Source organism: Fusarium subglutinans (genome assembly GCF_013396075.1).
Source record: "Fusarium subglutinans strain NRRL 66333 chromosome Unknown NRRL66333_c0000026, whole genome shotgun sequence".
NCBI lineage: Eukaryota > Fungi > Ascomycota > Sordariomycetes > Hypocreales > Nectriaceae > Fusarium > Fusarium subglutinans.
This window is the reverse complement of record NW_023502089.1, coordinates 102,785-128,059: the sequence shown is the minus strand read 5'-3', so window position 1 is coordinate 128,059 and position 25,275 is coordinate 102,785. Positions and strand designations below refer to the sequence as shown.

General features: G+C 49.0%; 10 protein-coding genes across 10 annotated transcripts; 8 read left to right on the top strand and 2 right to left on the bottom strand.

The window, feature by feature from the left end:
- Nucleotides 1–2,152: 2,152 nt before the first annotated feature.
- Nucleotides 2,153–2,789, top strand: FSUBG_2898 (shikimate kinase; the record flags this gene model as incomplete). The annotated part of the gene is made up of 2 exons (XM_036680720.1): nucleotides 2,153–2,302; nucleotides 2,349–2,789. 2 exons carry the CDS (start codon nucleotides 2,153–2,155, stop codon nucleotides 2,787–2,789), a joined length of 591 nt encoding a protein of 196 aa, XP_036541486.1.
- A 2,714-nt stretch (nucleotides 2,790–5,503) lies between these two features.
- On the top strand, nucleotides 5,504–7,165 carry FSUBG_2897 (channel protein; the record flags this gene model as incomplete). Its single annotated transcript, XM_036680719.1, has 1 exon — nucleotides 5,504–7,165. One exon carries the CDS (start codon nucleotides 5,504–5,506, stop codon nucleotides 7,163–7,165), a length of 1,662 nt encoding a protein of 553 aa, XP_036541485.1.
- Nucleotides 7,166–7,293: 128 nt separating this feature from the next.
- FSUBG_2896 (uncharacterized protein) lies at nucleotides 7,294–9,384 on the bottom strand (the record flags this gene model as incomplete). The annotated part of the gene is made up of 1 exon (XM_036680718.1): nucleotides 7,294–9,384. One exon carries the CDS (start codon nucleotides 9,382–9,384, stop codon nucleotides 7,294–7,296), a length of 2,091 nt encoding a protein of 696 aa, XP_036541484.1.
- Nucleotides 9,385–10,954: 1,570 nt separating this feature from the next.
- FSUBG_2895 (sulfite oxidase) lies at nucleotides 10,955–12,805 on the bottom strand (the record flags this gene model as incomplete). Its single annotated transcript, XM_036680717.1, has 4 exons — nucleotides 10,955–11,443; nucleotides 11,514–11,539; nucleotides 11,590–12,316; nucleotides 12,368–12,805. The coding sequence occupies 4 exons, from the start codon at nucleotides 12,803–12,805 to the stop codon at nucleotides 10,955–10,957; spliced, it is 1,680 nt and encodes a 559-aa protein (XP_036541483.1).
- A 1,843-nt stretch (nucleotides 12,806–14,648) lies between these two features.
- On the top strand, nucleotides 14,649–15,757 carry FSUBG_2894 (spore coat SP96 precursor; the record flags this gene model as incomplete). The annotated part of the gene is made up of 2 exons (XM_036680716.1): nucleotides 14,649–15,415; nucleotides 15,463–15,757. The coding sequence occupies 2 exons, from the start codon at nucleotides 14,649–14,651 to the stop codon at nucleotides 15,755–15,757; spliced, it is 1,062 nt and encodes a 353-aa protein (XP_036541482.1).
- Nucleotides 15,758–16,057: 300 nt separating this feature from the next.
- Nucleotides 16,058–17,351, top strand: FSUBG_2893 (TAM domain protein; the record flags this gene model as incomplete). The annotated part of the gene is made up of 7 exons (XM_036680715.1): nucleotides 16,058–16,231; nucleotides 16,280–16,302; nucleotides 16,351–16,425; nucleotides 16,476–16,561; nucleotides 16,609–16,810; nucleotides 16,859–17,099; nucleotides 17,145–17,351. The coding sequence occupies 7 exons, from the start codon at nucleotides 16,058–16,060 to the stop codon at nucleotides 17,349–17,351; spliced, it is 1,008 nt and encodes a 335-aa protein (XP_036541481.1).
- A 305-nt stretch (nucleotides 17,352–17,656) lies between these two features.
- FSUBG_2892 (uncharacterized protein) lies at nucleotides 17,657–20,035 on the top strand (the record flags this gene model as incomplete). Its single annotated transcript, XM_036680714.1, has 3 exons — nucleotides 17,657–18,143; nucleotides 18,686–18,927; nucleotides 19,733–20,035. The coding sequence occupies 3 exons, from the start codon at nucleotides 17,657–17,659 to the stop codon at nucleotides 20,033–20,035; spliced, it is 1,032 nt and encodes a 343-aa protein (XP_036541480.1).
- Nucleotides 20,036–20,047: 12 nt separating this feature from the next.
- FSUBG_2891 (uncharacterized protein) lies at nucleotides 20,048–20,446 on the top strand (the record flags this gene model as incomplete). Its single annotated transcript, XM_036680713.1, has 1 exon — nucleotides 20,048–20,446. The coding sequence occupies one exon, from the start codon at nucleotides 20,048–20,050 to the stop codon at nucleotides 20,444–20,446; it is 399 nt and encodes a 132-aa protein (XP_036541479.1).
- A 917-nt stretch (nucleotides 20,447–21,363) lies between these two features.
- Nucleotides 21,364–22,146, top strand: FSUBG_2890 (uncharacterized protein; the record flags this gene model as incomplete). The annotated part of the gene is made up of 2 exons (XM_036680712.1): nucleotides 21,364–21,717; nucleotides 21,805–22,146. 2 exons carry the CDS (start codon nucleotides 21,364–21,366, stop codon nucleotides 22,144–22,146), a joined length of 696 nt encoding a protein of 231 aa, XP_036541478.1.
- Nucleotides 22,147–23,045: 899 nt separating this feature from the next.
- On the top strand, nucleotides 23,046–24,570 carry FSUBG_2889 (TAM domain protein; the record flags this gene model as incomplete). The annotated part of the gene is made up of 10 exons (XM_036680710.1): nucleotides 23,046–23,174; nucleotides 23,237–23,280; nucleotides 23,330–23,467; nucleotides 23,512–23,578; nucleotides 23,625–23,652; nucleotides 23,701–23,713; nucleotides 23,759–23,824; nucleotides 23,872–24,238; nucleotides 24,283–24,367; nucleotides 24,416–24,570. The coding sequence occupies 10 exons, from the start codon at nucleotides 23,046–23,048 to the stop codon at nucleotides 24,568–24,570; spliced, it is 1,092 nt and encodes a 363-aa protein (XP_036541477.1).
- Nucleotides 24,571–25,275: the final 705 nt, after the last annotated feature.

The window sequence follows — 25,275 nt, the reverse complement described above, 5'->3', positions numbered from 1 at the left end:
GACGCCGTCTCCACTTGAGGCTGCGGTCGGCCCGAGACTCGTTCGCTGAGTCCAGTTCTTACGGCCGCAGAAAGGGGATCAACATCACCATCATGATAATCAGTATCACTACCAACAAGTATTACAACATTATATCTCCTCCTTGTCAGCGAGTAAAGCTCAGTTCATGTTTATCTGACCATCCTTGAGCAAACCCATAAAAGCTATGAACACCCATCATCACCACATGTTTCCCATCCCCCTACCAGTGGAGTCATGCCTCAACGCAACGCACGCACTTCTAGACCCAACGGCGTTTGTACGTAAAAGAAACCACTTGATACATAATAACGTTGACCACATGTTTTCTTGGCGATTGTCAGTGATAAACAGCGCCCCATGGGGAATATGGAGTTGGTCTCCATTGCGAACCGTCGTGACGGCCAAGATCTTCGGATCACTACGGAGTCCTCTACCTCTCTTGGATCTTGATGAAGCTTGAATCGTGAAACTGGGAATAGGATAAAAATCTGGCTAGACCGTGTACAGGTTAAGCTTGTATTAGAAGTGAACTAAAATGATCGCCCCTTAAACCCAGGTTTATTGCCTCACCAGTCCGAACGAACGACCTACCCAACACAGAAAAGTCTGCTCCCTCCTTGAGAAAATAATGTCCCGTATTCTCCGTCGCTCGCATCATGTCGGGCTTACCGAGCCTGCAACCTCGGGTCCGCAGCCACACAAGTCGAGTTTTTTCTTCCTACCACCTTCCAGAAATTTTCTCAAGCGGCGCTAGCTGGTCTTCTAGAACAACTTTGCTTTTACTATTGGTTCGGGCAATGCCCGCCATTGTGGCAGGGCGCGCCATATGCAAGGGCGCAATTCGATGACGATGTCGGACGTGACGTGACGCTACCCTAGAGAAGGCATGTGGAATTGATCAGCAGTGGCTGTTTCTGCTTTGTTGTTGTTCACATGGCTGTTGGTTGCATTCGTGATTCAGACTGAGTTTTGCTTGGCGAAGGATCGGCACAGCTCATTTCTCTTGGAATGCTAAGCTTTGAATCCCAAGCAACACGAAGGATCATAGCGGGTTAACGGAGATAAACGCCGTGTCATAGCACGAAACCCCCCATCCAATTGTATTCCCAGACTATAAGGCTGATTGATCCAGCTCTTGGCCGCTCTTAAAAACGCAATTACCCATCTTGTCCATTCTTATCCAGCGCAAAGGCCAACACTCGTTCTTAGCATCTAGAGTAATAAATGCCTCGAAGCATTGGTAATCAGATAAATAAATGCCAGGATCTAGACTCTTGTTAGTAGTTTTTACGTATATTGATAGATATGCTAACAAAATGGGCTAATTTCTCCTCCCCACCTACGTCCGTGACCCAGAAATGTTCGACGCTCCTTTTTTCTCCATCAAGGACAAGGATATGGGCGGTTGTTATCAATCGTCTAGAATCTGACCTGAAACAGTGCTATCAGTGGTTTTTTCCGATTGTAGAGGCATGTCAGACTGGTTGCTTCACCAGCTACCCGAGCCCGGCCTGGGCATTGCGACATTCGGTAAGCATGAGCATAGAAGGAATACAGTGGATGTTTCGCGATATGATCGCGTTGCCCAGCTCGTTTCAGCTACAAGCCTGGTGAGGTGCACGTTGTGAACTTGGTGTCTTGGTGCATAGTGATGTTTCTTGAGGGTCGTGGACTGATGGTGTTATCGGGTATCTCGGACCCCGTACTAAAAAATGGGAAAAGGGACAGAGAATTATGGAGATTGGAAATGTCTGATTCGGGTCCATTGATGGTCCGCGATGACAATGTCGATCAACGAGGGAGGGCCAAGTGATGTTTCAGAATGGTTGTCCTACCCTACACCTGCATTGTGAATACGATTGTGGACTGAAGTTATCATGTTGGCGGTTTACATGCCGTGGAGGAATTAGTATAGAAACTGATCGAAACGCAAGAAAATTGGATGGCACGCGTAGTGAATCAACGGTCTCTAGCAAAACCGGGGATCACTATGACGTCAAGTCAGTTCAACGCTAAACTTGTCACTGACAAGTTATCGCTCACTGTCTCTAGCGTCTCGAACAATGTGACAACGTAACAGCAACTTCTAGCTTGACGCTCAAATTACCCCCAACCTCCAGAAATCTACAAAATGAGTGATCTTAAGAAACCAGAAGCAAAGCCTGTCCCAAAAGACCATCGATGGATCCTCTTCGTCTCAGGTCCGACAGCATCTGGCAAGACATCAGTCGCCAAATTCATAGCAGAGAAGCTCAATCTCAAATTCGTCGAAGGCGATGATGTCTGTGCCCTCCCATCTTCTCTACAACTTACTAACAGTCTCACAGTTCCACCCAAAAACCAACATCGAGAAAATGAGCCACGGCCAACCCCTCACCGACGAGGACCGCTACGGCTGGCTGCAAGCTCTCCATGAACACGCCACGCACCATCCCATCGGCCCAGGAACAGAACACCTCGTCGTTACCTGCTCAGCACTCAAGCGCCAATACCGCGACATGCTACGTGAAGGTTCTGACAAAGCTGGGGATTTGCGTGTGCACTTCTTACATCTTGATGCACCGGAGGAAGTGCTCACGAAGCGTGCTGCTGCGAGGAAGGGGCATTTTGCGGGATCTGCGCTTGTGCATAGCCAGTTTGAGGCTTTGGAGAGGCCGACGGAGGATGAGAGTGATGTTTTGATTGTTAGTGTTGATCAGTCGGTTGAGGATGTTCAGAAGGAGGCGTTGGGGAGGGTGAAGGAGCTGTTGGATGATGATCCTGAGTGAGCGGACGGAGACTATGTGAAAGCATGTTAGGTTGTAGCTAGCGAGGAGAAATTTCAGCAGTGCAACTTGGACTTACTTATGGGTTTGAGAGTCTAAGGCTTTGTATTTTCAAACTACTCCAAGTGCCTCAGTATCTACAATACTGCTGCACAAGAGCATATAGACCGCTACGATTAGTGTATGTACAAATCACAGTTCTGCGACAAAGTTATAATAAGCTTTCGGAATATATGCCAATTGAATACACAATAGCAGCATCCTATTCTGACCTCGGGTTACTGTCAAGTCTCACAACCTCAACAGTCAACACCAAAACAACGCCTTACCTCAGTTCCAACTGCCACTTCCTCAGAGCAGTGACTAAAACAAATACTTAATTATATAAACGAAAAAAAAACTTTAATCTACCTTGATATCATACCGCGCTTGGTGCATCCATCGCGAAGCGACGTATCCACCACTTGTTTCTGGCGCATAGCGATGGATGCAACACGCACGATATGATATAAAGGCGGGTTAAAGTTTAGCAAAAACTTACATACAACAGCGGGGATTCGCTGGTCGTCACCGACCCAACTACTAATCCGCCGGTTAGTGGCTTGACTATGGGAGAGCAGACGGGATCCCGTATTTTCCACTACCTATGGTCGCATGTGACAGTGATGCTGGAGTGCCAGCCTATATGCTGAAGCGGGACACATTACCAGCGCGGTCGCGCATCTCCAACCCAATTCCCCCCTGTGAGGTGACAGAACCAATGCCGCCAAAACAAAGCTTGCACCCCTGCTCTGTAATATTCTGCACGGCAGGGATGTAGCCTTGACCTTTCGCACTGGAGAAAAAAGAAGACACCCAATTCTCAGGAAAGACATCCCCTATGGTAAGCGTGCGTGCCGGCGTGTCACGCACCACAAAACGACAACAACGAGATGGTTGCAAGCGAGTTGGTTCGTACAGTGCAGGCAGATCAGTAAAGCCGTGCGCTGTCGGGTGCTGAGAACGCTAAGGAATTGAGTTTGCGCCTGGAACCTGCACCAATTAAAACACAGGTTTCGTGGTCTAACGGTTATGACTGCGGATTCTGATTCCGCCAGCGAGGGTTCGACTCCCTCCGAGACCTTTCCTTTTGCTCTTCCGCCCAAATGTTCTTGTTTTGGGTTCTTGATTCTTTTTTTTAATGAAATATCCCTACCAGATGAACTTGGTGTTCCGAATTCGGTATATAACCTGGAGTGTTTAAGAGCCCTAGTATAAATTAGCATAATTGCTATCCTGTATTAACAATGCGAAGTCGACCACAGTGGCAATTGAGAGCATAAGGACATCTAGGTACTGGAGTAATGGCGAGCATATACTGTGTTAATAGATAGTTTAGATTTGGTCAGGCAATGGGCTTGACCAACCATGTTACAACCCCCGGATGAACATCCATTGGCGAGTTATGAAGGCTTGGTTTAGACACTCTTGACTGTTCATAGGGGTACCGGAGAGCAATTTCTCATAACTTATTATGAGATTATGGTTTATGACGAACAGACACTCTTCGCTACACTTCCTTTATTATTCTTTGAGAACACTGTTACTGTCAGGAGGCACCAAGAACAGAGAACAATACCATGCCGCCCCCCTTTCTTGCGGTTGAGACTTATAGCTGGAATCTTTAATAAGAATAGAGAAATAAATTCTACCGTTATTGCTTTAGCTCTTGCATCTTTGAAACTGGGAGGATTAATTCTAGCCTAGACTTGTTATGTCGGAAATGAGGTTCAAGACAAGAACGACATAAGTAATTGCAGATATTCTTCACTTTTCAAAGCTAAATCACGAAAAAGAATTACAGCAGTTTAAGAAATCAATAAAAGGGATCTAACTGAAGAAATGGCCGGTAGTTGCGGCGACAACTATTCAAACTGATACAGTGCCGAGTTTGCGTGAGAGGCAAGACTACCTCCCTTTGAACCATCTTCCCTCCAGGATTCTCTTCGCACAAGGAGTATCTCCCTGGTCTTCAAGGCTCCTCATATCTCCATCATTAAGTTCCTAGATTGTACGGTACCAGATGCTTTGATGTTGATCTGACGCAGCAAGGCAGCTGTCTTTGAGTGAGAATTGTGGTGGACTGGCTTGTAAATATCGATGTTTCCAGGACTGGAGACCACGATATCTTCTCAAACAAAAGCCTGGGGCTAACTATCACGATGCATAACGCCAAGAATAGATGTAGCATGCGGTGAGAAGCCAAGGATACAAAACAAGAATATTCGAGAAAACCCAACACAAACACGCAACAAGGTAATAAAACGATCCACAAATACCCTTATCTTAGAAATTCCGACCAAGAATAATCCAAATTTTCATCCTTGCCTCCAAGGAAGAGTCATGGAACACGTAGCATTGAGCACCCCATTCGGTCAAACATGGTTCCCAGAACAGAAATATCCAGGAACATCAAACCCTCAAAGGGGCAACATGCTCGATCTCGAGATCGCGACCCAATTTACGCGGTTTACAGGCCCGCAATTAAGAGATTTGAGCGGCGAAACAGTGCGGCTCAAGAGTCCACACTTGGAGAGAAACCTCCGGTTGACGTTAGAGTGGAGGACAAACGTCATTATTATAACAGTTGCCTCACTTGTACCTGAATCATATAAAAGCTCGAAATCCAGGTTTTACAGTGGAAATAAGCAAGAACCTACCGAATTTGAGCGCTTACCATGACTGGGCACCAAGAACAGAATCACGATTATTTCTCGAAACCTGCGACGCCCTCAACGCCGGGACAGGTGCATCTCGGGAACGTCGCGAGCAGAATCCCCAGCACCATCTCCGACAGGGAAACAGGACAACCTGATTATGCAAAGTCGACACACTCAAGACGGCGTGGACTTCATGGATTGCCATCCAGTTTCATGTCGCGAATGAGTAAGCGACCGATCAGCTCAAGACGCTTTACAAGAATGTCCAGCGGGCACAGTACAACGCGCCCTACAGTACAACAACATGCATCCCAATATCAGACATATGCCCCTGCCGAAGAGGGCTACTATGAGGAGAACCCTTGGTTCGGCGAGGCAGGCAAGAAGCCTATCTTCAGTCTTGGAAAACCTCTTCCCCACCGTGTTCGCCGCAAGGTGGTGAAACCGATCAGACCAGATGGAAAGGTTGATGAGGAAATGGCCATCGTAAAAGAGGAATCTGAAGATACTCCCGCAGGCTATGTCTCGCGCACCACTTCAGGTCAACCATACCGAATGCACACTCAAACCAGTATCGCATCACGCGACATGCAAAACCAGCAGAGTCGAACAACAGCAGCTGGAGTCGCGCACAACGAAAAGCGCAACAATGCAGGGCAGCCGGTATTTGACTACATCCCGGGTGAGGCCACGCCCGCAGCAACACCTTCACATCGCGACTCTGCATCGAGAGTCGCTTCCCATCAGCAGAGCAACAATCAGCCAGATTATAAAATTGACAGTGAACCTTTGGGTCAGCAGGAGAAGCCGGAGGTTGAAGCTGGTGAGACGGATCCGAACGAGATGAGGAACTGGTGGGCTAGGATACGAGCGAAGCACCCTGAGCCACTTGCTGAGTTCCTTGCTACTTCTGTTGCCATCTTTCTAGGCCTCACTGGTACTCTGTCTGTGAATCTCTCGGCAAAGCAGTCACAATCTTATGGAACTTACGAGACTTCTTGTTGGGCATGGGGTTTCGCATGGATGTTTGGCATTTATCTCGGCGGCGGCGTGTCAGGCGCACACATGAACCCGGCCATTTCCATTTCTCTGTCTCTATTCCGTGGTTTTCCATGGCGGCAGTGTTTCATCTACATCCTTGCCCAATTCATCGCCAGCATCGTCGCCGGAGCACTCGCGTACGGCATCTACGCCGACTCAATCCACTACGTCGATCCCGAAATGGACGGCATGTCAAAAACGTTCTTCTCAACACCTCGAGAATGGGTATCTCTCCAATCAGCGTTCTTCAACCAAGTCGTCGGTAGCGCCATCATGATGATCGCAGTCTTCGCACTAGGTGATGATCAGAACAACCCGCCCGGTGCTGGTATGCATGCTCTGGTGCTCGGCTTTCTGGTGACTACCCTCAAGTTCACTCTCGGCTATAACATTGGATCTGCGCTGAACCCTGCTTCTGATTTTGGGCCGAGAGTCGTTGCGTATGCGGTCGGATACCGCGGGTCGAATGTGTTTCATAGCGGATGGTGGTTCTACGGGCCATGGGCAGCGACGTTGATAGGGTCTGTGGTTGGATGTGCGCTGTATGATGGGTTTGTGTTTGTTGGGAGTGAGAGTCCGATAAACTTTCGGTTTAGCAAGGAGATTAAACAAAGGGCAAATAAGTTGTTGAGAGATTAGACTCGCTGTAGATATATACCATGTTTCATTCCCATCAACTGCCACGTCCATCCCTTTGTCCGCACATTATTGAATCCCAATTTCAAGCAATGTTCTTTGATGCATGTGGCTGGCGGAAGTACCCAATATCAGACACCCTCCCTGGCGCCAGCACTGCTCTTACGTTCCATCGCTTCCTCATCCCTGAACTCGTACACTCTACCCTCATGCTCGTCCTCAACCAGCCAAGCTCTGATCTCATGATCTCTTCTACGACCTTTCAAGTTCACGCTCTTCGACGCGACTGCAATTGACGAGAAAGTAACCTCCCGCAACTCCTCAACTCCATCTTGCCTCATAGCCTGCATCCCGTACGCTACGCCCACAGCTACAATGACAAACGAAACAGCATATACACTAACAAGAGTCTTTCTCCGATAGAAGAAAAATCCCGCCGTTGTTCTTCTGATGCAAGGATACTCCGTCCCGTTCTTCAAAGGTCTGGTCCCCGACGGTTCATCTGGATTCGCTGCCCATGACACCATAAGCAACTGCGTGTCCGACAGCAGCGAAATGAGCAAATTCTCATACAACCTCTGTATCTGGTTCTCAAAATTAGGGACAGGCAGAAACTCATGCCGTCCAACCAACTTCGACGTCATGATCTCGGTACTCTTCCCTCTATCGGGAAGCGACAAGCCTCCATGCAGTAATTGTCGTAATTTCAGCCCGAGTGAGTGAAACGCTGCAATGCGTTGATAATTTTTCCAATCTTTGGGGTACACGTAGTTCTCTTGTGGTTCCGCGACAGTCTTGTCCAACGTTCCGTCGTCAGCTGAGTCGTCCACGTATGTTGTATTGATGACCTTGCGCCGATACTCCCGATTCGTAACGTTGTACGACTGGAAGCCCCGCGTGTATGTCAGGTTTACAGTGTAATCAACCTGCCAGTGCTCGCAAGCCGAAATAATTGGTGTGAAGTCAGTGTCCCATCCTTTCTGGCTGCTATTTTCAGCGTGCCTGACCAGCACGTCGTCGACAGTAACATAGCCTAGCCATATGATGGGCTCTGTCCTGAAAGCACCAAGATTCTCAGGGAATGGAAGGGACTGCAATGGTCGATTGAAGTATCTCTCGTGCTCAATCTGGTTTTCTGCGTAGTCTCCCTCGTCGGCAACACAGTTGTAAGTATTCCAACCTTCAGGAATCATCCTGCTCATGTTGAACGGAGTATCCCTGTCGTTGAATTGCTTAACCGTCGAGTTGGTGCCGTTGGCGAGTTGCTCACACTTATATCCTGGGCCAGTGAAGTAGATAACCGTTGAGCAATCATATCCTTCTCCGCAGATCTCATCAGCGACTTCGTCTCGCTGCAGTGCCTGCCCCCCTGTCAGGACTCTGGATGCAATCTCTTCAAGGTAAGCACTTGGGCTAATCCAAAAGTCAAAGACATCAGGGCCATCCTCATCTGGTAAGGTATCGTTGTACCATGACACTCTGCCACCTTGTAGTATCTCATCGCCCTCTGCCTTTCTCCTGTGAGTCCACTTCTTTTTCGCCTCGTGGTTGAAGTTGAGGGTCCGGACATTATGGCATGCCCTATCCACCTGGTTGTCGACGTTCAGAGTTGCTGAGGTGAAGATCACCACGAGTGGCGATATCCACATGTAAAGAGCAAGAAGCATTACAAACCATGACTTCTTCCATGCTTCGGCGTTGAGGAGTTCGATGGCGTTGTGTGCCGCACCAAAGAGCGAATCAACTGCATGCACGGAGAAGTTCCGATGAGCGACGGACGTCCAAGCGATCTGTTGGTAAGCTAGCGAGACTGCAATAGCAGAGTTTGCTTTTGATACAAAGGCAAGAGACTGCCCGAGACGAAGCCACCAGATCTGATTCTTTGCTTCTTTACCGGAAAGTTGCTTGTTGAGCGTGTCGTGACCAACAGCCGCTGCGATACCGAAGGCGAGGCATGCGACCATGAGCCATCGGCTCCTGAGAATGTTTGACCAAGTTGAGGAGCAGTGAGAGCCGGTAGATGTGGTTGATTCGTTGGGTTCTTGATTCGCACTCAGAAGACTAGTTTTGCTAGTAGTTGTACCCTGCCAGACTGGAGGAGATGAACAATGGAATAATGGAGAATGCTGGATCGAGCTAGCTTCGGATGGAGACCAGGTTGATACTGATCTGAGGTGTTTTCTCTGGACAGATTCCAGTGGACGAGAGACATCATCCTCCATCTTGAACGGATCTCAACCTGGTGGGAGAGCTGAAGAGGAAAGATCTACATGGACCATGGGTAGCCGCGTAGGTATGATCAAGACCTAGAAGAAAATTTAAATCACATTTTGGTAAGCTTGTGGCTGCGGGTCGTGGCTTTCAGGATGCCAGGTCAGGCTGATACGCACGGGCTGTATACCCGACTCAGCATTTGGCTCAGCTTCGGACCTTCGTAATCTGACCTGCAGGTGAATACGAGAGTGACGGAATGTGATCGTGGCAATTCATGGAACACAGCAGGAACAGGCTGCTAACTGGGCGTGGAACCATCTTCGGGACACGCTATTGCATCTATTCTTAGGGTTCATGGGTTACACAGAACGGTTGGCAAGGCATCCAGCCCCAGTACAGTTTGTTCCCTCTATGAAATACGCCCGGCTCCGGTGAACATGGCGTTCCATAACACTTCGTGTGACCTGAGATAAGAGCAGCAGCTACGCTCCCCACTGCATGTTGGAACAGCGCGATGCCATAGCCTCAACAAGGCATTCTTGTATTAGTTGGACAACATTTCTTCTCTAGGACGCATCACTTGCGCCTCAACGTCAGCACAGTCTGGCTTGGCGGTGCCTTGGAACGGTCAAAATCCTCAGTCAACTCCTTCAACGTTTCCTCAAGCCTCCTTTATATCTCTCCATTAACAGAGGCCCACATACCTGTCACATTGATACACCTCGTAAGTGGCGAACCTTTGCCTCCTGAACTTCAGGAAGTGCTTTGTTGACGTGACCAGACAGGTTGTTCAGAAAGACTTCATCATCCCCAGTATCCTCGAGGATCTTCCACAAATTACGCGGCTGTTCCCAGTCTTCTTGTTTGACCTGGAAGGAGTAGGCCTGAAGTTTACCAACCCATTCGCTGCGTACGACGTAGGTAGGGCTACTTTTAACCTTTCGGAAAGAGGAGCAAACAGTATGTATTAGCATTTCCTCTCAAGCTCAAGCTATAAGAGACCACGTACCATAATCGGGATCCGAACCGTAGTTTCCGTCAAGACGCATTGGTACGTCACTCTAGTATCGTGAGCAGGCGTCCAGAGGTCGATTGCATAGAAGTTGCTGGTAGTTTGGACCAACACGATAGTGTGCAGCATCAGTATAGCTGAATATTCTCGCATGCAGAATGATATCAGGTGAAGGAGCGATGCCAGAAATGAGCGTTGAAGGCGAGAAGGTTGCTTGTTCGATATCATGGAAGTTCTTGCGAGGCCAGACTTTTGGCGATGTCGAAGATGTTCCACTTGTAAGTCTCTGCCTCTTTGTGATTCATGACCCGAAGATACATAGTCCATGTGGGATATTCACCTCTCTCAACAGAGTGGTAGATATTATTGACGTGATAATCCGGCTCTTCGCCTGCAAGACGAACTGCATCGTCTTGCGAGAGACTCGAACTCGCTGGGGCCGAACAGTTGAGTTTATAAACATTGATTTTGTAAATGGAACTTAAAAGGACAGTCTGCTCCTTGACTAGCATATCATGGCCGACATTGGACTTTGAGCGATCTAAATTCTAGATCGATGATATAATCTAATCCTCAACATCCCTTGGCTCGACATTCGCAACTTCCTTCTCATACTCCTCCAAACTCATAGGCACAAACTCCGTCGGTCTAGTAATAGGCGTAAACCCCTGCCCATGCTCATCGAACTCCTTCAATCTCTTCCTCGTAGCTTCCCTCTTTGCATTCACACTATAAATCTTGACTCTATGACAGCTGCTAGTCACATGCAGACTCCAATTCCAGCTGTGCCGAACCTCCATTGGTTGCGTGTTCAGGCTATTGTCCCAGCAGCGAACAACGAGTTCAGTCCAACCTTCGTGGTCGCACGGGACTTTGCCAGTGAAGGTGCGCCAGGCGAACTTGTGCTTGGGAGAGAGGTTCTCGATGGGCACGGCGTACCATACGTAGCCGCCGTCAGAAGAGATTTCTACGCGTTCGGGCCAGCGGCCTCCGCCTGAGTATGCCCAGCCTTGAAGAGTCAGTAGCTTCTCGGGAACTCGCAGTGGGGGACTTGCCTTTGACTTCGATCTCGCCATCGTGGACCACAACTTCCTTGTTCCAAGGAGACATGATGGCGCTGCTCACCGGCATCTCCTGGATCTGAATACCCACTACGAAACAGTCAGCATCTGATTTAAGGAGTGAAGAAAGTGAAACTTACTGGTTGGAAGCTGGTTATGCTTGCCAGTCTGTTGCTGGAAGTACAGATACTCCCTGCTCTGTACCGGCGCAAGACTCGGTTTGTCAATCGCCTTGATCCGATAAAGCCACTTGCAACTCCTTGCCCCAATATACCCAAAAACAACAGCTCTCAACGGGAAACCATGAATCTTTGGCAGCGGCTTGTCGTTCATCTCCCAAGCCAACATGACCTCGTTCGCCTTGACCTTTGACCACGGCACCGACACGACGTAGTTCATGCACTGGCCTCCTTTGAAATACGTGTCCGCGCCGTAGAGTTCAAGATGCTTGGCGCCATCTTTCAGACCGCCGCAGTACTTGATGACTTTCTTCAGACTGACGCCTGTCCACTTCGCTGTGCCTATAGCGCCTTCAGCCCAGGGGGCGTTGATCATTTCGTCGCCTTCGCCTGGATACTCGACGATTTGCTCGAAGCGACGAGTACCGCTGCACTGAATGGTCACGACTTTGCTCACTCTTGGAAAGAGGGATTCGTTTTGCAAGTCTGCAAGTGTAAGCGTCTTGGGGTCGTTGATGAGTCCATCGAGACGGATGTCGTAGGCACTTGGTTCGATGTCGGGAATGCCACCGTGATTCCGGACGAAATGAAGCTCGTTTGGCATGATGTAGTCATTGGTCAGGAGGCTCTTGGGCGCTTCTCCGTTATAAGGGAACTCGAGAAGATGAAGCATTTCTGGGTGTTTTTCCTGCGGCAGTTAGTTAAAGCCTAATCTCTATTCGCTCAAAGGGCAATTCACCTTGAGAACAGTCTCCCAACTGATCTGCGGCACCTGATCCAGAACTCCCCCAATAGCTTTATGCCACAACTTCCATCTCTTGCCCTCAAGAACAGGGTTAGTTGCTGGAAGGGGCTCTAACTGAAACTCAGGCGGAGGGGGAAAAGTGAAGCGTGAGAAGCGCTGATGAGCCTTGGCTTTCTTCTCTGGGTAGTCTTCCCACTCAACATAACCTTTCCAACCGGGCCGCTCATCTTGAACGTCGAGATCCGGGTCCTCGGGGATATCGGAACCCTTCAGTTCTTCGTTGTCACTTGGGTTGAGCCGATGGGGCTCTGTGTTGATCTGGATGCTGCTCTGGTTACGGATGCCGAGACGAGCGGGCTCGAGACCTTGCTCTAGTTTCCACTCATCTGGAGCCTGTTCGTGGGTTTGTCGGTGAGGAATATCTGGCTGCATTTTGAAATGGTGCTGGTAAAACAATGAGGGAAAAAAACAAGATTTTTAAGACGAATTTTCCTGGTTTCGCGACATCGTTATAAACTTGATGCGTGCGATGACGATTGTGTACCTATGTAGGTCGCATTCTAGAAATCTCAGGCGGAGACCGTAGTGACGCCAAGAATCGATGATAAAATCGTCACCAGCTCAAATCAATACCCACAACGGATCTTGAATTAACTTCTAGTGGTGGGAATACGGTCGCGCATCTTGTTTATCGAGCGATGTAACGGTTTATTGAAGCATTTTAAGGCATCAACTCGGGCTGACTAATTTGTGCTTCGGGGATCTGCCCCAGTTACAGAGTCATTGACGTCGTTGGTGTGCCGATATTCCGCAAAGCCCGCGCTCAATAAAGAAATCAAGATTGTAATAAGCAATATTAATCGCATTTAATATCAACCGGTAACGCTTTGGTGTAAAAGCTCATCGCCTTTGTTTGCGAACTTGGCCATTGTCTAGGACTTTCTGGGGTTGCTACACCAAGCGCCGCGCCCGAGACAGTCTTTGACGGCGTGCCCCGAACCTCACTGAGACGAAACACAAAAGATCTATAAAAAGAAATCAATCACATGTCCCTCACCATAAATTCCAACCCGTCCAGACCAATCCTCGCCGTGGCGAATTCCGAAACCAGTGAAGATTCCGCCCGCTTTAATATCATTCACATTCCTGTCAAGCACGCTACGCAACTGTCCAACCACAGCAGAATTCCGATCTTTTACCAAAACCGGGATTTGAGGAATGCGATTTTCAGGGACGGGACCTTGCTTTATCTATTTTTTTGGTAACGCGTGGCGCTTGGGGTATGCAGGAACAGATCGTTGGATGGCGTAACGGTTAACGGCAGAGCTTTGGCCTAATTAAATTTCTTTCCGTTGAGAACTTTTAGACCAGTTAAGATATCAATGGCAACTGATGTTTTTGGTATGGTTCGGTATTGATAGCTCAACGGTGAATTTGCTCTGGAAAGCTAGTGAACACAGTGACTGGTCATCGCACAATCTGCTCTGCGATCGCTCCAATTGTTCTAGGCCAAAGGCCCTTGATCACGCAGCACTTGCGCTACCCTACAATCGATATCTCAATTGACCGTGAATGTTTTTCTGCTGTTCTGAGACACTGCAGAAAGGGCCCTGCGGTCATTCCGTGGTATTCCTAGCCCTGGCGGCCATTGTCACTGACGCATGTCTTACATCCAGCCATCTGAATCAATGTGTTCGCCAGCAAAACACCACTCCAACTACGTAATATCAGAGCCTCACGATACTACCCATTATCCAATTCCAAGTTTAAAAGCGTAAAAAAACTGATTGCCAGCCATTCTGAACAACTCATGGTGTCACAAAGTCTCATTCCTTTCTCCCCCCTTTCTCCCCCGTGATGCAAGCTCACCCATCACCGTGTCTCAATCATGCAGGATATGACCAGTTCCCAACCACTCTGAAACTTGTGCTTCCACTAAATAACACACTGAATAACTTACTATACGACAGTGATGCACGCTGAAGTTTTGTTGCGGCTGGTTTTGTCTCTCCCTTCACCTCCCTTGGAGAGGGCACGTTCTAGCCCGCGGCACTAACACGAACCCGCAATCCTCCCTAGTTCTCGACTGGCCTCTTAACCTTGGCACGTCAAAACCAATATTGCACGTCCTAAAAAATGTATAAAACTAATCGAAAGCCTCACCGTTTCCCCATCGATTCCTTCTCATCACACATTCTTCTACATACATAACAACAGCCTCTTGGCTTTTCCCTTTCTTCTTTACCCCTTCAATACACCTACTCTCCTTATCATCATGAAGCTCTTCAACGCCTTTGCTACAGCGCTCGGTCTAGCTGGTCTAGCCCAAGCCCATATGGAGATGACATATCCTCCCCCCTTCAAAAGTAAATACAACCCCTACGCCGGCCAGGACATCGACTACAGTATGACCTCGCCTCTCAACGCCGACGGCAGCAACTTTCCCTGCAAGGGATACAACTCTCTTTATGGCACCGCTGCAGGTGCACCTACCGCTACGTGGCAGGCTGGCAAGTCGTACAGTATCAGCATCGCTGGCGGTGCAGACCACGGAGGCGGCAGTTGCCAGGTCTCACTCTCTTTTGATCGCGGCAAGACTTGGGTCGTTATCCAGTCGTGGATTGGAAACTGCCCCAAGGCGCCGACTTCGAACTTTCAGTTTACTCTTCCAGTTGACACACCAGCTGGAGAGGCTCTTTTCGCTTGGACTTGGTTTAACAGGATTGGAAACCGCGAGATGTACATGAACTGCGCGGCTATCACGGTCAAGGCTGGAAGTGGAACACCAAAGACAGCGCTCAAGAACCGACCTGCTATGTTTGTCGCCAATGTCGGAAATGGATGCGGAACTACTGAGATGGTTGACCTCATGTTTCCTAACCCGGGACCTAATGTTGACCTCACCTCGACCAACACTAGACCGCCGGTCGGTAAGTGTGCTGCTGGGCCAGGAGTTCAGCTTCCATCTGCCTCTCCTTCTCCGACAAAGACAACTACTACAAAGAAGCCGACTACGACTAAGCCACCAGTGAAGTCTACAGTGTAAGTGGTTTGCTTTCTTTGCTTCATCTTGCTAACATGTTTTACAGCCCTGGCGGCGTTTTCATCACTGTTCCTTCTCCTTCAACCACCAAGACGACCCTCAAGTCGACAACCCGAAAGACAAGCACCACGACATCGATCAAGCCCGCGCCGACAAAACCCGCCGCCGGTATCATCACCCCCGGTACAGCTTGCAAGCCCGAGGGTTACTGGAACTGCATCAAGACAGGAACTGCCTTCCAGCGATGCGCTTCAGGGGTTTGGTCGGTCGCGATGGCTGTTGCGCCTGGAACAAGATGCGTGCCAGGGCAGAGCATGGAATTCACTATCGAGTATGCCTGATTGTGGTTTGCAATCTTTCCTTTTCTTTGCAACGCAATGTTTCTTATGTTTGATACCTAAAGTAGAAGATAGAAAATGAGCTCATGAAATGAAAATGCAGTTACTTTCCTTAATCAGCCTGAATACATCACACGTCCCACTGTGCAAAAATCTCCGATGTTATCTTCAAGGGTCCTGCGCCATTTTCCACGCGATGGATGCGGGGCTTGAAAATCACCCGAGTCCACCTTTTCTCAAAATTACCACGCTTCCCGCCGCGGAACATTCGGGTAACAACGCTAAAAGTTCAACTCTTTGATCATGGCGGAACCAGTGACTACCACGCAAGAACCCATTGAACCTATTGCCGCGCATGAGCGGGCGGAGGTGGAGGATGAGTTTGTGACGTCGGACTTCGACTCGGCGACTTTGTCGTCTAGTTCGACGAGTCTGAACACGAGTATTTATCAGCATGCTTTTGAGAATGGAAGACGGGTGAGTAAAACGGCTTGGCGAGGGGAGAAATGTGCTGATTTGGGATAGTATCATCAATATCGCCATGGAACGTGAGCGACCTGGAAGAGCACGTCGTGGTGGATCACTAACATGGACAGGTATCCGATCCCTAATGACGATGCCGAGCAGAACCGCGACGATATGAAGCACGCCATGATGCTAGAGCTCACGAAGTAGGAACAGCCATTGAATTATGCAGAGACCGAGGGACTGACATTTCAAGTGGCAACCTGTTCTTCTCGCCCATCGTGGAAAACCCCCAGAAGATTATTGATCTCGCAACCGGCACTGGTATCTGGGCCATTGACGGTAGGTCCGACCGCTCTTTCGTAGGATCTCAAAACTCACTATCCAAGTCGCCGATAAGTTCCCCAGCGCATCTGTGGTTGGAGTCGATCTCAGTCCCATCCAACCTTCATGGGTCCCCCCGAATCTCAAGTTCCTCGTCGACGACATCGAAGACGAGTGGATGCACGGCGGCGACTTTGACTTTGTGCACATGCGTTGCATCAGCCCCTGGCTGAAAGACGAAGTCAAGGTTCTGCGTCAAGCACACGAGTACGTTCACCTATCTCCCCATCTGCATTCCCATCTCACATGTCGCAGTCACATGAAACCTGGAGCCTGGATCGAAATCCAAGAACTCGACGCCCGCGCCAACTGCGACGACGGCTCTCTAGCCCCCGACGCCCCTCTCGCCAAATTCTTCGACACCGCTGAGCAAGCCGTAGCCAGCTTCGGCATGAAGTTTCGCGCGGGCGAGAACTTGCGTGAACCCCTTGAGAAAGCTGGCTTCACCAACGTATCCTGCAAAGTCCTTAAAGTCCCCATCGGAACATGGGCAAAGGTAAGTACCCCAAACAGTTGATACGAATAAGCTGACTCTCGGTAGGACAAGAAGCTTCGCCTCATTGGTTTGTACCTCAAGACCGCTGTCAGCGACATGTTTGGTGCTATGGCGGCCAAGCCCCTGCGCAAGGTCTTGGAGCCGGAAGAGATAGAGGTCTTCCTGGCTGATGCGAGAAAGGATTTGAATGATGTCAATATTCATTCTTATGAGAAGTACTACTTTTGGATGGGACAGAAGGCCCAAGAGTAGCCGATAGGGTTTTTAGTTGTCCAATAAAAGCCTTGGATAGATCTCTTTTGTGATGTAAGTCTGTAGCCACGCGTGCTTTGGGTTGATCCTGGTAGAGGGCTTTCCAGCCATTTACTTGTTTCAATGCCACCTTTGAGCAAACAAGAATAACAGGTCATTGCAGTGTCTCCTGAATGGCGATTGGTTCAACTTCTGGGCAGCTTTCAGCCTCACGCAATTTCGAAACCCCGCACCGTACTCCCCTCATAGACTTATCATCCATGTGAGAACGATATACCAAAAGCCCAGCAACCTGATATCAAACGATGGACTATCTCGCTGATTTTTCCGCTACTGTCTCTCTTGCATTCCGTATCTTCCCGCTCCTCAAAGCTGCTTTGTTAGTTCGCAGCTACGTGAAAGAGAGAGAAGGATTCCTTGACAGGAAAAAATGGAAGGACAGTGTCCGCCTCGGCCCCCACGGGACGAGATTCCATGGAGGCTGGTTCATTGCGCTTGAGGGAGAAACCCGTTGGAAGTTCTTATGGGGAGATGGAAACACTCAGGAGAACGCAGGCGAGACGATGCATGACGACCCTTCACAGGGCGATAACATACGGCTGGAGCTTATAGAAGAAGGATCCCATGGCTCTGAGGACATATTTCCTCTTGCCACCGGGTTTGCGGAGCTTTCTACGCAGTGGGAACAAGCCAACTCGGACGCATGGCATCATGTTACCGTATATAAGACTGCGCTCCCCACTAAAGTCAGGAGGTATATCAAGGTATTTGAGGAAGGCCAAGAGAGACGCGGTAAGTCCCTGTCGTGGTTTATGGGTGGATATTAACAATATCAGTGGTAATCGAATGCAGCACATATGCTCCAAAGAGCTTTAGCGGAGCTCTGCCAGACTTCCATTCTGCAAGGCGGATAAGCAAATTTATAAAGCTAATGGATTCAGATTACATTACCGTTCGATCGAAGCATAACTGGAAGAAGCTCTTTCTCCTTTAGTTCCACCACGCATGTCTCAGACTGCTTTTTGAATTCCTCGCCGCTTTGGAAGAATATGAGAAAGAAGATGCAGAAGATGCAAACACAGACACCGGCTCCGTGGAGCTCTGGTGATGGAACCTAAGGACTATCACCCAGCGTTCCTACGAGTATCGAGATCTGGGAGAAATGGGCCGTAAGCTAATCAGTACCACGGAATCCCTGATCGACGTAGTGAGAGCATCGTCTCCAGTTGTCGACTCGCTATCTCATGCTAATAAGTTTCTGGCCATTGAGATGGAACTACGAGGACTCTGTCGAGAGGCGAATGAAAGAATCCAAAACTTCTCAGATCAACTAGATCATGACCTCAAATACCTCGAACTAGACCGGGATATCAACCAGACAAGGGGCGTTCAGCAACTCGCGCTCCTAGCCACAATCTTCCTTCCCCTATCTCTTGCCGCTGGCGTCCTCAGTATGCAAACAAGATTCAAAGATCTCGGGACACTGCTGTACGACTTCTTCGGTGTGGTGGTGCTACTCGCGGCTATTGTCCTCATCATCATGATCTTGTTGAGTCTCGCGGCTGTTGTGAATGAGGTAGACAGTAAAATCAGTGTTCGAGATTCACGTTATAGAGATGATTTTCGAGGAAAGCTGCTGTTTACGATCAATACTGGGTTCTTTGTATTCGGGTGTCTGGTATTATCGTCCTTCTTGGTTGGAATGTTCAAAGACGTTTCGCTCGGTGCGAAGATACTGGGATATGGTGTTGCAGCGATATGTGGTGTATGAATGATTGTGCTTCTGTCGGCTATTGGGATCTTCTGGCTATGTATCTGGCGAATTGACGAGGTAGTGCCACTCGAAGAGAGAACAATGTCATGAACAAGAGTAGAGGATTGGTTCATTTCTTGAGGGTTGTTCTTTATGGTTTACTTAAACATGTCAGCTGTATAATGAACAAAAATGAAGTGGAACAAAGATTTAATGCCCCTGTTTTACCTCGACAGGTGCAATGGGCTGCACCCATCTTTCACACTGATACAATTCAGGAGGAACTAATGCACCTGGCAGATATTTAGCCCCATCTATCTGGCTATTCATGCCCCACCATGTTTAGTAACAAAAGGTCAGTGCCGCATCCCACCTCTCTCGTGTTTTTGCAACCTTCACCACTTCCTTCACTCACACATCACAAAGATTTTATTTTTCACCATCCACGAAAACAAACCAAAGCGTCACCTTAGAAGTCGAACGTTCTCCAGTGCTCAAGTAAGTCCTTCTCAAATCTTTCGTTATTCCTTCTCTAACCTCTCAGAGTAACACGCACACGATGTCTTTTCTAGATAGCATGTCAGGCATGCTACTACACAAAATTATGTGCACCGACTACAGGCCCCAGCGTCCCCTTCATACTGAAGATCGACCAAAAATCCCCATTCCGGCCGCCAATCTCGATGGTATCATCGAGATTCTTCGCACCAGGGGGCACTTCACCCACGAGGCATGGGGGAAATGCCTGGCCACACTGGAGGCAGTGAAAGACGACGGTGACGCCGAACCAGGAGTTTTCCCAGTCCTCGACGCGATGGAGGACGCATTCCAAGAGGTCGTCACTGATCTCAGAGAGATATCGAGTCTCAGTGACGAGGCCAAGAAGGATATCACCATCCTGCTTCGACCTGAGTCAGATGTGCGAGGCTAGGCGCCTCGCACCATGACTCGGATCATGGGAGGCGAACAAGATGGTGAGCAAAGGCGGAAACACAACAGTTGGAAAAGTCTCACTAACGAATTAATGCACCAAGTCATCCGCACGTTTCGCAACGACCTGATCAAGGCGGACGAGATCCTCCTCGGAAGAGGAAAAGACGAACAGGGCGAGCCTATCGAGAGGTTCGAGGGGGTCGGGAAACTTTTCGAAGGGGTACTCCCTCAGCTAGATGCCTTCTTCGCGACTCAGAACAACGCAGACGTCGTCCTTCCGATGGTTTTGGAGATCATCAAAGCACAACATCTTGTGGAGGAGCAAGGCGAGGGCAAGTGGCTGCAGCCACTCGAGGTTATTCTCGGAGAGGCTCTGTGCCAGCAGATCTCGGAGGTTGATGTTGCTTGATCGGTGGTACCGCATCTCGACACAACAGTCGGTGCGCTGCTGGTGGCTCTTGGAAGAAGATGTAAGCACTTCGAACCCTGTTTCGCAGCTCATTTTGCTAATTGTTTCTCCTTTCAACTTGTAGTCCTGTTGCTGCGGGGGGATATTTGCTTGATTCCGATGATAATTATAATTGCTCCATCGTCTGGGATGGGATATGTGCCTGCCGCCCTGGACGTTTATTGTCCTCTGAGGGGATGAGGAGGAGTTCAATTCACAAAGAAGGATGCCTTGGCTCCTGGCTGTGCGCAAAGGGGTCATCTTTTTTTTATGTCAACAACGACAAGGGTAGACGCATTAGGAATAAAAGCCAAATAATGTCGCAATCGATCCAGGATGAAGATGAGAGCTGAGATCAAAGTCAATTTTAAGACCATCATTTTGAGCCGCGCGACAGCCTCCACTCAAGTCAAGTATAGACAAGCAGGAGTACATTAATCAATTCACATGAAGCCAAGACAAGTCTCAAGGCTCAGAAGACACTACAAGACTGTGCAATAAAGTGACCAGTAACCATTTACGTAAAGATAAATAATTAATTTAAAGTCATAGTAGTTAATATTAATATATTAGACTTGTGTCAAACCAAACCACTATGCCAAAGGCCTGCACAAAAATGCAAGGTCCCTACACTAGGGGCCTAAGGCAACAGGGCTTATGTTTTGTACAGCAACTTAGGGTATGGTATTTAGCCCTATTTATTCTGCTGTTCCTGACCTACTATATTTTGCAACTAAAAGTTGATGCTGCATCCTCCCTCTCTTATTTTCACAACTTCTACTTCTGATCCACCCGTTAACTTTTTATCCTGTTTCCTTTTGATCGTTATATTCACGTACCGCTACCTCGATCCTCGGAATCTCCAAGAAACAGCAAACATGGACTTTCTCCACGGCCTTTCTGGCACGTTCCTTTCAATCATTTGCCAAGAGCATAAGCCTCAGCGGCCTCTGAACATTGAGGACCGCCCTGCCATCCCCCTGCCGCCCGCCCATCTCGAAGTCATCATCGGAGAAATCGAGACTAGGGGTGACTTCACCCACGAGGCGTGGGTGGAGTGTCTCACCGCCCTAGAAGCGCTCAGAAGCGAGGACGAGCCAAACGTATTCCAAGTGCTCGATACTGTCAACGATGCCTACCGAGAGGTGGTCGGCGACCTTAAGGAAATTGTGGAGTTGCAGCAGGATGTGAACGAGGACATGAGTATCCTCATCCGCCCGGAGCTTGACGTGGTGGGTTAGGCACCCTCTATCATGGCCCGGGTTGTTGGGGTTCACGATCCAAGTGAATTCCCTGGTGAGTACTGGTGGTAATATCAGATGAACGAAGACACTGCTAACGAATTAATGTACCAAGTCATCGAAGATTTTCGGAAGACGCTTGTTGAGGCGGACAAGACCCTCGTCGGAATTGCAACCGATGAGAACGGCGAAGCTGTCCCTAGGCACATTGGAGTTGGAAAGCTGCACGAGGTACTTGCGCATTTGGGAACGTTTCTCGAAACACAACGAAACGCGGGCATAATTTTTATGACGATTTTGGAAATCGTCAAGCTCCAGCAGGTCATATCGGACAACGGGGAGGGCAAGTGGCTCCAGCCACTGAAGGAGACACTTGGCGATGCTCTTTATGAGCAGGTTGTCCAAGCCGGGGTAGTTTGAACGGGCAGGTCAGGAGCCAACTTGAGGATGTCTCTCGAAAGACTATGGCTCCCACTCGAAGTGGTTCGAACTACCATATCCAGCTGCATCAAACAAAAACATGCTGGGGTCAAGGGAACGCTGCTCTCGTCCGATACACTCAAACGCCTTCCTTGTATCAGAAAAACAAACGCCAACAAATGGAATTGGAATCAGATAAGTTACTTGATTGAGAAGGATAGATGCCGACCAAGTCAAGGTCGTAGGCGGGCTGCAATACATGCAGAAGCAGAACTAGTCTCCCAATTCAACTGTGGTAACAAGACTTGTAATGACGTGGCCGGTGACCTTTTTACCTAATAGTTAATGATTATTTTGAATGCCTAATAATGGATTTTGATATGTTTGACTTGGGACCTGGTACTGGTCTGGTATGGTCATGGATACAGTGGCCTGCTGCTTGCTGATTGGCTGGTCTGGAAGATAAGCGATAAGATTGGTGGGCATGCCTCTTTTATCCGTGTTGTTTCTCAAGGTCTGTACGATCTCGACTTTTTCAATTTTTTCAAATGATCTCGACATCGTACCGTCTTCTTTCTCGTTCTTTTTGGTCTCTCCTTTTATCGAGTGTTCAGCATCGGCTGACAGCCTCTTTTCTCGACTGACTGCCCATCGACAATTCCATTGGCTCCCCAGAAGCAAACACGCCCAAACCGCATTCGTTCTAAACTGCATGCCAGCCCCACCAAAACCAGTTTCTTTATCGTATCACCGAACGAAACGCGCCTCGCTTCCCAAGAGTTCCCCTCAATCCCCTTTTTCGCTGTTGGTCAACATCGAATTCCACCATCACACGCAGAAAGACACCCAGCAGAGACATAACCCAGCCCTTGCAGATACTGTTAGTCACGCACTGCAGAATGTCTGAACAGCCCTCTTCTCCTGCAGCAGCTGCTGCTCCTCCTGCTACGGCTCGGTCCGATCTAGCGTCGGCCGTTGAGTCAGCTCCAGCGCCGCAGCCTGAGTTAGTTCCCGCTGCTGATCCACAGGTGAGTTTAAAGCACTTTTCGTATAGAGATACGTATTCCGGCCCGTTGCTGATGCTTGCTAGGATGGTGATGAGAGTGAGACCGACTCGGCTGTTGGTGATGATGCGTATGGGACCCTTGCTGATACTACCTCACCGTTGCTGACCGTTCTGCAGGGCGAGCTCCACTGCCTCCATCACCTCCAGCATCCTTGAGTACCGCACTATTCAGGGTCGAACGTTTCACAGTGACAGACATCCTACTGAGTACTTTACTCCCAACGATGAGCAGCAGTCTGCGTCCATTGACATCAAGTATGCGACACCTCACAGGACTGAACCTTGCTGACATTCGTTAGCCATCACGCTTTGACGCAGCTTCTCAGTGGAAAGCTCTTCCTTGCCCCTATCAAGGACAACGTGCAGGTGAGTGCATGCATTGTTGGTCTTGTGACATGCTCACACCCATTAGAAAGTCCTCGATGTAGGAACCGGAACAGGTGAGACTTGCATGCATATTGTACGTTGACTTGGCTAATCAGGTACAGGTATCTGGGCAATGTAAGACATTTGAACCCTTCACCACGATGCCGGCTCACCATTCAGTGACTTTGCAGACGAATACCCCGAGGCTGAAGTCATCGGCTCTGACCTCTCACCCATTCAACCCAAGTACGCCGTCCCCTTTCCTACCCTATCATCTCACTCACCATTCCCAGCTGGGTTCCCCCCAACGTCAAGTTCGAGATCGACGACGCCACCCTCCGCTGGACATGGGACGATAACACCTTTGACTTTATCCACATCCGCTATCTCTTTGGCGCTATCAAAGACTGGTCTTCCCTCTTCAAGGAAGCTTACCGCTGCTGTGCCCCCGACGGCTGGATCCAGTCCGCCGAAGCAGACGTCCATATTCGCAGTGATGATGGAACCACTGATGACCTTGACTGCTTGAAGCTCTGGGCGAAGCTTTTCACTGAGGGTGGCGCTGCGCTTGGGAGCCCGTTCTTCGTGCAGGAGGGTGATTTGCAGGAGAAGGGCATCCAGGCTGCTGGGTTCACTGACATCAAGAGCATTGAGTACAAGGTGAGTTGCTCTAAGAGAATCGCTTAGCAAGGCTGATGGTTTAGTTCCCTATTGGTGGCTGGCCCCGTGACCCTGAACTCGCTCAGGTCGGTAACTACGTCCGTGCGACTCTCGAGAACGATCTCGAAGGTACGTCACCAGACCTATCATCCCTCTTTCATTACTGACAGGCTTCAGGCTACACCCTCCTCCTCTGGAAGACCATTCTTCAGTGGCCTGAGGACGAGTATCAAGTCTTCCTCATGGAGATGCGCAAGTTCCTCAAAAACAAAAAGGTCCATGCTTACATGACTGTTCGCTACGTCTATGGTCGCAAGGCAGAGGCTTCTTGAGAGTTCTATTCGGACTATTATAGAGAAGAACATATCATTGATGGGAGGCCATTTGCGTTTGAGCATGGAATGAGCATTGGACAACGTCTATAGCATACGTAAGAATAGCTGTTTCCTAGAGCCTAAGTTTGCATTGCATAAGATCTTGCTTCTCTCAAGAAGTATCGAGAATTGTATGAGGAAAGAAGTTTTCTTTGTTCAGTACAACATGAAGGGGAAAGCCCATTATGATGAGTACACGAACTGCAGCACGTTCAGATAATCTGAAAATACCCAAAGGGTCTTTCACTCATATCGAGCTGCAGGGTGTGCCCCGAGATGAAATATGGAGTGGTGTTTACCCTGTAAAATGCTTGCCGCGTTCGATTGGATAAGGGCGTAGATATCTAGATACCGGTACCTCAATCTCATCACCCGCTGAGGAATTGTCTTGCCCCACCAGGCGGCGGAGGCGAGTCCGACGCCCCGAGAAATGAGGCTAAGACGCGGAGGGCGGTCTTGAGCTCCGGTTGGTGCTAAACAGAATCAAGCTTTTTGATCCTTCATGATGATCTCAACGCCCGCAGACATGTCATCCGAACTTGAGGCCTCCTTTTGGCTTGTCAATTTTTTGGATATGTCTTTGTCTTCAACAGACTGATCATGAGTATAATGGGCGTTGTTCTACGTCTAGTTATGCGTACTTGCGTTGGTGGTCACCTTGGC